This window comes from Camelus ferus, chromosome 11, assembly GCF_009834535.1.
Source record: "Camelus ferus isolate YT-003-E chromosome 11, BCGSAC_Cfer_1.0, whole genome shotgun sequence".
In the NCBI taxonomy this organism is placed as follows: domain Eukaryota; kingdom Metazoa; phylum Chordata; class Mammalia; order Artiodactyla; family Camelidae; genus Camelus; species Camelus ferus.
The window spans coordinates 64050021-64060771 of NC_045706.1; the positions used below are offsets into that span (position 1 = coordinate 64050021).

Below are 10751 nucleotides of genomic sequence, written 5' to 3' on the forward strand. Positions count from 1 at the left end.
GAATCACAGCCCCACTGTGGTCAGGGGAGCCCCCACGCCAGCCTTATGCCCTGGGTGGAGATGCCCAGACAGAGATACCCACTCAGGAGCAGAAGGGACAGAGCCAGACAGAGGGTTGAAGCAGAGGGAGGCAAGAGACCCTAGGTGGACAAGGGGAAGATTCCAGAAACGGCCACCTGCCCAGCGAGGTGAGGGCAGGGTTGCTGAGCCCCTCTCCGAAACAGGCACATTCCGAGGGGCCACTCTTGGAAGCTCAGGTTGTGGGGGTGGCAAAGTGATGGGTTAGGGGCCCTTACAGCTGCCCAGGGCTCTGCTGGGCCCCTGAATGCCAGCTCTCCAGTCCCCCCGGCAGTGTGAGCTCACAGTGACCTGTGTGCTTGCTGAAAGCAAAACTGAGGCCTGAGAGGTCAGGGGAGTTGCCAAGGCCACTGGGAGAGAAAGTGGCAGCAGCCAGAGCTGCCTGAAATCAACCTGCTCCTCCTCAGAGGGGCTGGGAGCCCATAACTGTGCCTTGTGGACATGCCCCCCAACTCCTCTGCCCCATCCCCCCGACCTCATCCCTCCCACCCATCGCCCTGGAGACCCGAGTGTTGTAGGATTTCCACGGGTACCCCTTATTCCATCAGGTGCAGGGGTCCTGGCTCCTTCTCATGAAGAATTCAGTGCACTGGTCCCAGGCCTTAGAGTGAATCACAGACTAAGAGATGGGATGTCAGCTGGGATCTGCGTCTCTGTGAACCAGTCACCCCAGCCCTGAGTGTGCAGAGTGTGGTTCTGGGGAGAGGCTCCAGGAGAATCAGGTGGAGAATGCTGCTTCCATGCAAGTAAGGCTGGGACTGAGTAACTCAAACTGCCAGGCTGCTTGGGGACACATTACCCAGGAGTGTCCTCATGGCCTTCTGGGTACTATGGCAGTCAGTCTTGTTTACTGTAACCTTCTGTGAAGTGACCCTGTCTTTCTGCCCCACCGCCTTTTATTCCACAGAGGAATCTTTCTAATAATGGTCCCTTCCCGACCATCTTGCTGCACACATATATGAAATGATGCAACAAGACAGTCTAGTTTCTCAGCCTTGAGCCAAACCCTGACTCCCATCCAAGGTCTGATTCTCCTTCTTCACTGCCTTTCCCAGGGTAGTCCATTCACTTCATGAAAATCAATTCTCCTAGATCCGTCAGGAAAATCACATAACTTTGTGAAACCTTCCCCTGTCTCACTGCATGTGACGCTGACAGTGATACAGCTGTCCCCAGAGAGTACAGCCTGGGTGATGTCGCCACCACCCAAGGCCCTTTACCTACGAATCTCATTTCGTTGTCACAATAACAGCGGTCATTTATACGGAGCAGGGATGGCCAGGCACTGAGTACTTTACACAAGCACATGCTTTTCATCCTTCCAACAACTGAATGGCGGAGGAAGCTGACCCCTACTCAGTGGAGTCACCTGCCCAGTTGCACAGCCATGAAGCAGGAAGATCAGTACCAAAGCCAGGCACCCAGCTCCTCCCCACAAGCTTGGCTGCCTCTCTGTCCTACCAGGTGTCACTGCTCTGCATTTTGAAGCTGAAGAAATTGAGGCTCTGACATCCCATGATAGGGCTGGGGGAGTTAGCGGGGCTGTGAATGACTCCATGGGAGGCTCACTTCCTAGTCCAGTCTACGTCTCCTATATCCTGCTGTCAGGGTGATAGAGAAACATCTGGAAAGTACTTCCTTCTTCATGCAAACCATTGTGAATGTTAATTGCTATATTCACACTGTTGTTTGCAGGCTGTGTTTCAATTTGAGCTCGTATGTATTTGCTGGAAACAGTTGTCCTGGGTAACGATTAGAGCTGCAGACAGGCCATATGATGCATTCATGGCCAAGGAGGTCCTGAATCCCAGTCCTTTGACACCGTCCACAGAGGGGTGTGTGATAAAAGCTGGGACAGGGCTTCAGCCCTCCAGGAAGTCCTAACTTGACAGCTGTGCTTCAGGAAAGTCTCAGATCATGACTTTGGGGTAGTGATGGAAGCAGGCTTGATGACCCCTGCACCCCCACTCCTCACATACATGCAGGCACACAGACACACACACACACACACACACACACACACACAGGCACACGCACACACATCCTTATGTAATAAGCAGGAAATTCAGAATTGGAGCCAAAGCTCCAAAGCACTGGAAGTTAAGATTCAATCAGCCATGTGCCAGTCGTGTCAAGAAACATCCCTTCTCTGTGGAGCAACTGAACGAAAGTCCTGGGGCAGCTGGGCTTGGCAATTGGAAAAGCTGGAAATCAAATACTACCTTCATCAATCCAATGGTCACAATGTTCACACGATACCCAGTGTCACACATGGGGTGTGGGGGACAGATACACAGCAGCCCTGTAGGTCAGAGTGTTGCAGGAACACCAAAGTCAGGAGTTTCCCTGCATGTGGGTCCACACATACAGAGCTCACTGATGACGAATGAATGGATGGATGAGCCCTTCCAGTCACATGTGCTTCTGTGCAGATACCTTAATCATTTCTCTGACATTTTGGATCTGTCAATATAAATCTGCTTCGGGGGCCACTGTCAGGAATGTGGAAAGTTGCCTTGGTGTTTTCAGGAGTGATCATAGGAAAGAACTTGCTTCAACCTGTTACCAAGTCTGTGAACTTGGCCTAGTTTCTGCAAGCCTTGCCTTTCTTATCTCAAAGATTTGGATCAAAAAATACAGTTATGAAGAATGCCCATTTCAGTTTGGTGAGGCTAAGGGCATATCACTGTGAGCCCAAAGGCCAAAGGTGTGGAGTCCCACTGACAGATCCAATCCAAGGCTGCCTGCCGATTATTCCATCTGGTGGTAGTTCCCACTCGAGCATCAGTATAGACGGGGACGCTTCTGTCCCTGTTCTATCTGGGATGAACATCAGGAGAACAACAGCATGTCTAAGAATCTCCCATGCTCACTGATGCCTGTCCTCTCTTAGTGCTTGCCTGGGAAGATAACAGAGATGGGGACCCATTCTTTGCTTCCTGTTCCTGGAGAAGAGTGTACCTGCTGGGTCCCCACCTTGACATACCCTCCTTACTCACAGTTGGAAAGGGAGCAACCTTAGCTCCCACCCTAGGAAAGTCACCCACAACATCCAACTTGTGGTGTCTCAGCCTGTACTCCTATAGGGCTTTCCCTTGAGACATAAAAGATGTGTGTGAAAGCACCTAGCATGGAAAAATGAATACGAAGCTCTTGAGAATGAAGAGAGAGAAGGAAATGAGACAAAATATGATCTGAGTTGGACCATGCCTGGAAAGTGGTGGTAACCAGGAGACAGAGCCCACGTCAGGGTTGGGAGAAGACATGGGGAAAGGCGAATGGTTAGCAATTGGCACAAACCCAGGACTCTTGGGTCCCATAGCTGTCGTGTCCTCCTCACACAAAGGCTAGCACAGGGGACCCTCTTGGCTTCATCACAGATCCTACAGATAGGCAGGAAGAAGTTGAGGAGAACAAGGGACCACCCCTTCCTGGCTCCTGTTGAACCTCCCACTCATACCAGAACAGGGTTACTTATTGATTGTTACCCTGAAGGTGATGCAGTTACAGGGAGGATGCATGTCAGGTAAACTTGGGCAGCTGGGCCTCAGCTTTCTGCATATATTTTGAGAGGTTTCTTACCTGGGCCAACTTTGTGCTAAAGACTTCATGGTCTCTAATCTTTGCCTTAAAACAAGGAGTACAAGAGAAGGCAATTAATGAGGAGGCTTTATTCTGGAGGACACTGGTTTGCATTGCAGTCCAGTCTTTTGTTGGACTGGACCATGTGACCCAGTGGTCAGTGGCAGGCCTTCCATCAGTCTCCCTGCAGGACATCCAGGCCAGAAGTCAGGAGCCTAATCTTAGCCACCACCACCCCACCCCAAGTTGTCACAACTCCCCAGAGACAGACAAGTAATGATAAAGTCTCAGAGATCAGGCTTCTTGCTCAAAAAGAAAAATGATTGCCGGGTTCATAAGAAAAACTGAGTAGGAATAGTCATTTTTGTTGGAAATGAAGTTAAGGGGATTCATAGAGACGGGAGGACTTAGGGTGAGTCTTAAAAGGTGAGTAGCAGGCCACTAGGAAAACAAGATAAAGAAGGACATGCCAAAGAGAGGAAATAGCTTATTTAAAAACTTAGAAATAGAAGCTAGTTGCTCCAGGAAAGATTTTTATCTGACTGCCTGTGTCCTAAGCAGCCCAGAGACGCTGTCAGCTTGTCAGTGTACCCAGGCTCTGTCACATCCAGGACTCTCATCTGGGGACAAGGGGAACATGACAGCAAAGCCAGGGATAGTTGGTGCTGCAAACAGATTATGCTGTCTCAAACAGGGAACCAGTGTGTGCTGCTGACTTCACAGTCCATCACCCACCTGAGGGTGCCCCCACCTGCCCTTGCCCTGCAGGCCCTGAACCAAGCCTGAAGGTTGTGGTGAAGCTCATCCCTTCAGCACACACTCGCCAAGAGAGCCTTGGTGCTGGTGTTAAAGTGGGGGTCAGGCCTTGTCCTTGCTCCCCAGGCTCCCAGTCTAGCAGGTAACAGACAAGTTCAACATCAGAGCAGGGAGAGTCAGAGTCGGAACAGTGGGGCTCCCTAGGGGAAGGGAGGGCAGATGTCCAATCCCTGAACAGAGTCTAGAAATAAGAGCATAGGCTTGAGGCCAGCATCCAGGGGAAGGAAGGGCATCAAAAAAAGCCCACCTTGTGGAGCCTGGCAGGTACTGAGCCTCATCCCCTGAGCCAAGGAAACCACAGCCTTTGACTCCCAATTCCAGTGGCTTCTCAGTGACCCTCTCTCTCTCCTCTTCATACAGGGGAGGTGCATCAATTGCGCCTTAATGGAGCACCAGTGCAAGCAAATGTTCTGCGGCCAAAACACCTGCCTTCCACCCAGCCAGGAGAGCTTCCCCCTCAACAGCCGGTGCTCGCGTTCTCAGTGCTTTCCACCCATTTGCTCTCAGCCATCCTCCAGGTTGCCGCCACTGATCTCTCCCCCTGCCCTGGAGCCCTGCAGAGCTACTTTGTCACTCCCACCCCCATAGCCCAACACCCAAAACACCAAAAATACAAAATCGTTAGGAGCCCCTTTTGTACTGGTTTGGGCATATATTTTGTGTCTTGGTTTATAGTCAAAAGGAGTTGGAATTTGCTGCTGATCAGCAAGAGAGTTTGTTACGTAATGAGCATTGCTCCACTGTATGAGAAGCAACTATCCTGCTCCTTCCAGGACAAAGCACCCTGGTGTCCTGTGGGTGTAGGTGTGATGAGTCCATTTCCCCACAGATAGGTCCTTATCTGTCACCAAGGGATGAGATGCTTGTGGTTTTACCCAAAATATGCTCTTTCAAAAAAGCCCAAAATATCTTTGATGTTTGAATACAATCTGGTGTCCATTACTCACTTGCTGTTACTTAATCTCTTGGACAATTTACTTAATCTCCTAGTGCTTCAATTTCCTCACTGAAAAGATGTGGACAATGGTATCTCCTCTACAGGTTGCCTTGAGGGTGATAATTAACTGCTGCAACATGCTCAGCACAGGGCAATGTTTCTGGTAAAGACTCAGGGGCCCCTTTGTTAATGTCTTCCCTCCCTGCACCTGGAGAGGAGAGGATGATGAGCTCAGAGACATCAAGAAGTATGTGGTGAGGACAAGGGTGTCAGAAAAAAAAATCATGGCTGGGCCTTTCAGCTCTGGATATCAAGACTTGCAGTTGGCACATGTGAGAATTCTGTGTAAACTGCTGACCACATGTAGGTTAACATCCAAGGCCACCACTCATGTAATCTCCAAAACATCATCAAAAAAGGTCATGATACCTACTACCTCCTTCAGAGATGTTAGTTCCCTTCTTTTACCTTAACATTTCTCCTCATATAAAGGCAATTCCTGATGCCCTATTTTCCAAGCTTTGAAATCAACTCCTCCATTGACAGAGATGGACCTCCTAATTTTTTAGATCCCTCCTGCAGAAGCCTTAGAAGATGTAAAATTTTCCTTACACACTTATATGCTAAAGGACTATCAATAGACAAGAATTCACTGTGAAAATCACGGAACAGGTGTAAAGATGAAGCAACACCCTGGACCACAAAGTCCAAGAAGGGAAGAAGAGACTGCTTACTCGGATGTGCACATACGAATGCAACAAATCAGGGACCATGAAGAATCAAGTAACGATATGATGAAAATAAATAAATCTCTAATAGTCTAGAGGAATAGACATCTATGAACTGTCCTACAAAGAATTCAAAATAATCCTCTTAAAATAGTTTATTGAAAACAAGAACACAAAGACAAACAACTATATGAAATTCGGGGTAAAAATGTATGAACAAAATGAGAAGTTCACCAAAGAAATAGAAACCATCAAAATAAATAGAAACTAGAGCTGTAGGTTACAGTGACTGTACTGAAGAATAGGATAGAGATCTTCGCAACAAACTCTAGCAAGCAAAAGAAAGAATCAGAGAACTAAAAGATAGTCATTTGGAATTATCCTGTCACAGAAGTGAAAAGAAAAATATTTAAAAGAGTGAAGAAACACTTTGAAACATTATCAATAGAAATAATAGTGAATTGGGGCCCCACAGGAGAAGAGAGAAAGAGACAGAAAGCATATTTTAAACAAAAGGGTTGAAAACTTAACAAAACATGGAAAGAGAGATGGACATCCAGATTTATGAGTCTCAAAGGATCCCAAATAGGTTGAACCTCCAATGGCTACAGCAAATTGCATCCCAAGTAAATTGTCTATGGTCAAAGACATAGGTAAGTTTGAAAGCAACAAGAGAATCATGAGTCATCACATGCAAGTCAGCCCCATGAAACTTAAGATGGATTTCTCAGTAGAAACTTTGTAGTCCAGGAGAGAGAGAGAGAATGTATTCAAATATAGAAGAAAAAAACCTTTCAAACAAAAATATGGTACCCAGCAAACCTGTTCTTCAGAAATGAAGGAGACATTGAAAACATACGAAAACCAATAAAGCTGAAAGAGTATTACCAGAAGACTTGCTGCACAAGAAATGCTGCAGGAATTTCTTCAAGCAGAAATAAATGGATAATAATTAGCATTGTGAAAACATAAGAAGTTTGTCAAACTCTTCCAAAGAAATGAAGAGGAGAGAACACTCCCAAAGTCATTTACAAGGCCATCACTATCCTGAATCCAAAGCCAGAAAAGGGCATTACAAGAAAAGAAAACTACAGACCAATATCCCTGGTGAATATAATGGAAAATTTCCCCCCAAAATACTAGTGAACCAAGTTGAGCAGCACCATTAAAAGGATCATGCACCATGACCAAGTGGGATTCTCTGAAATGCAAGGATAGTTTGACATGCACAAAACAATAAATGTGATACCTCACATTAATAGATTGAAAGAAAAAAATCGTATGTTCATCTCAATAGGTGCAGAAAAAGCATTTGACAAAATTCAAGATCCGTTGATGAATATGGACATGAGCCATTAATTCCCTAATGTGAGCATTCACACAGCTTTTGTGAAATTATTCAGTATCTAGGGCAACCTTGAAAATAATCTGTTCACTTAGGATTCTGTGTCTAACTGAACTGTTATTCAAGAGTAAGAAAAAAAACAGATATTTTTAGATGTACGGAACCTAAGTTTAACATCATCGCAACCTTGTTGCTGAAAAACCCACTGACTATTGAGAATAACTGTATATTGAAAATCACAGGGACGATCACCAATTTGGAGAGTTTTTCTCTTGAAAAGGATGGAGAGCATGAAATAGGTTGGTTAGGAAGAGTCTCAGAGGGTAGAACAGTCCCAAATGAGTTTCAGCCTTGAAGCTGGGGAGACCTGGATCCATCAAAGGAGACTGAGCTCTCCTACACACGGGCCGGCATCAGTATCCTTGCTGAGCTCAGCTCTTGGCTGGCAGCAGGTACTTGCCTCTGTTTGAATGAGGGGGTGGATTGTGGTCGTGGATGGTGGACCCAGAGCACCCTCCTCTTCAATTATACTCCCTACTGTCAGAAATCTGAGTGGTGCCTTTTCAAGGCACCCACTATGTAAATGGACTTGACCTACCAGTTAAAGACAGAGTTACCAGATTGTTTATAATTCTAGGTGTATACTTCTAAAAGGAAGCACATCTAATACATAAGAACAATAAAGAGTGGACTGTAAAAGAATGGATAGTGATATGCCAGAGATGCTGGGAAAACCAAAAGAAGGCTAGAGTCTTCAAAAACAATGACAAAAATAGCATTAGGGCTAAAGAGGGCAAGTTCCTAATGATAAAGTTTCATGTTTTAGAAAGCTACAAAATTGTTAAACTGGTAATGCACTTAACAAAAGGAAAATTATAACTGATAAGGAGAATATGCCAAATCCACTGTTATTCTGAGAAAATTTGAACAATTATCAGTCAAGGCAATATATTACTTAAACTGTAGAAGATTTGAATAATACAATAAACTTGGTATAATGGGACTGGAAAGAATCTTCCACTCAGTCATGTGTCAAAATAAGTCCCCATAAAAGTAAAAGAAATAAAAGTAAAAGACCATGTTCTCTGATCACAATACAATTCGTTTGGAAATCAATGACAAAAAAATTTTGAAAAAATGCATACAATTGAAAATGTAAAATCAGACATGTAAATAATTATGGATCAAAGGATAAATCAAAACTAAAATTAAAATATCAGATGATAATAATTGTTACCTATGAAAACATGAGATACAGTGAAAGAAAAACTTATGATATTTGAGGCTCAAAAGTTTCATATTACAGAAAAACAGGTAAAAATTAATGAGCTAATAATCCAACTAAACCTATTAGAAAAAGAATTGTAAAATACTCAAAGAAAATGAAAGAGAGAAGATGTGGAAGAAAGAAAAAGTAAATTAAATAGAAAATCAAAATTCAATAGAGAGTAATAACAAAACCAATTATTTGAAAAGTTTACAAATATAGATACTACACTAATGGAATTGATCAAAAACAAGACAGAGTTTCCCAACCTCTTTTTTAAATGAACATCCCAGGAGCTTTTTAAAACATTTTTTTCTGACAGCCGTGCTCTCTCATGAAGTTTAGTACCACAGATCTACTGTTTATCACTTTGTGTGCTGTGCCTCATACTCAAAAGAGTAAGACAAATTTTCACCCCCTTGGGACAATATCCTCCCTGTTCTGAATGCATGCAATAAGAAAAGATACAATTAAGTTATAATAGGAATTATAAAGAAGGTATAACTAAGGACAGAAGAACCATAAAAATCGAACGTATTCTGCAAACTTTATACCAACGTACATGAATAGATGTTCATATTCCAAGAAAAACGTGATACTTGAAATGACTGATAAAAGAAATAGAAGCACTAAAAATCCAGTGTGTTAGTCTGCTCGGGCTGCCACAACAAACTATCACAGGACTAGGGGAATTAAACACAGAATTCATTTTCCCCACAGTTCTGGAGGCTGGAAGTCTAAGGTCAAGGCGTCAGCAGGGTTGGTTTCTGATGAGGCCTCTCTTCCTGGATTGCAGATGGCCACCTTCCCTCTGTGTCCCCAGCTGCCTTTCCACTGTGACTGTGTGGAATGATAGCTATGGGGACTCTTCCTCTTCTGATGAGGACACCAAACCTATAGGATTAGGGCCCAACCCTTATGACTTCATTTAACCATAATCACCTCCTAAAGGCCCCACATCCAAATGCAGTCACATTAAGGATAAGGGCTCAATATATGAATTTGGGGAGAGGGGCATAATTCAGTCCATCGTATTTAGTAAATATAAATAAATTGTACCAGTAGTTTAAAGACTTCCTTCAAAGAAAACACCAGGTATAGGAGATATCATACCAAATATTCAAGAAGCAGATTATTGTGATCATGTTCAAAGTCTTTCCAAAGAGAACATAAAACACTTCCAGGTATATTTTATGAGGCTAATATTACCTAGTATCAAATTCAGATAAGAACAGCACAAAAATAGAAAATTACAGGCCAGTTCCTCTCATGATCATAGGCAAAAAAAAAAAAAAAAAAAAAAAAACCTAAACTAATACCAAACAAATCCAGTGGTACTTTAAAAATTATCATGACCAATGTGGGTCTGGTTATAACATGTCAATATTGGTTTCATACTAGCAGATTACTATAGAGAAATATATATTTCTCACAAAATATACAGGAAAAAAAATAGATAAAATTCAACACTCATTCTTGATTTCTAACACACCAAAAATAGTAGTGATGTGCCCTTATCTGATAAAGGATTTCAACCAAAAGGTTTCAATAAATACCACTCTTAATGGTGATGTGTTAGAAGCATTCTCTTTAAAATCAAGAATGCCTCCATCACAGCTCTAGTCAACACTTCACTAGAAAAATAATCAGAACAATGTTTTTGGGGGGACAAGGGTTGGGTTTTTTTATTATTTATAGTAACCCAAATTATATTCAATACCTTATATAACCTGTAATGGAACAAAATCTTAAAAAAATATAACTGAATCGCTTTGATGTATACCTGAAACTAACAATATTGTAAATCAATATACTTCAATTAAAAAGATATTAAACTAGTAGGGCGGTGGGTGGGAAGGGACAGACTGGGGTTTCAAAATTTGTAGACACTGACAGGCATATGCAGAATAGATAAACAAGATTATACTGTACAGTACAGGGAAATATCTACAAGGTCTTGTGGTAGCTCACAGCAAAAAAAAATGTGACAATGAATAT

The 10751-nt window shown here is 43.3% G+C and overlaps 1 protein-coding gene across 9 annotated transcripts in view; it reads left to right on the forward strand.

Moving 5' to 3' along the window:
• The window catches only part of LOC106730527 (anthrax toxin receptor-like), a 58539-nt gene extending 48468 nt beyond the window's left edge, over positions 1-10071 (forward strand). For all 9 annotated transcript variants that reach the window (XR_004324061.1, XM_032491759.1, XM_032491755.1 and 6 more), the window contains one exon: positions 4837-10071. Coding sequence is in view for 8 of the 9 variants with exons in the window: in XM_032491759.1 (XP_032347650.1) it covers positions 4837-5064 (228 nt within the window). In the remaining variant the exon portion in view is untranslated. The remainder of the gene's footprint in view (positions 1-4836) is intronic.
• The last annotated feature ends 680 nt before the right edge of the window (positions 10072-10751 follow it).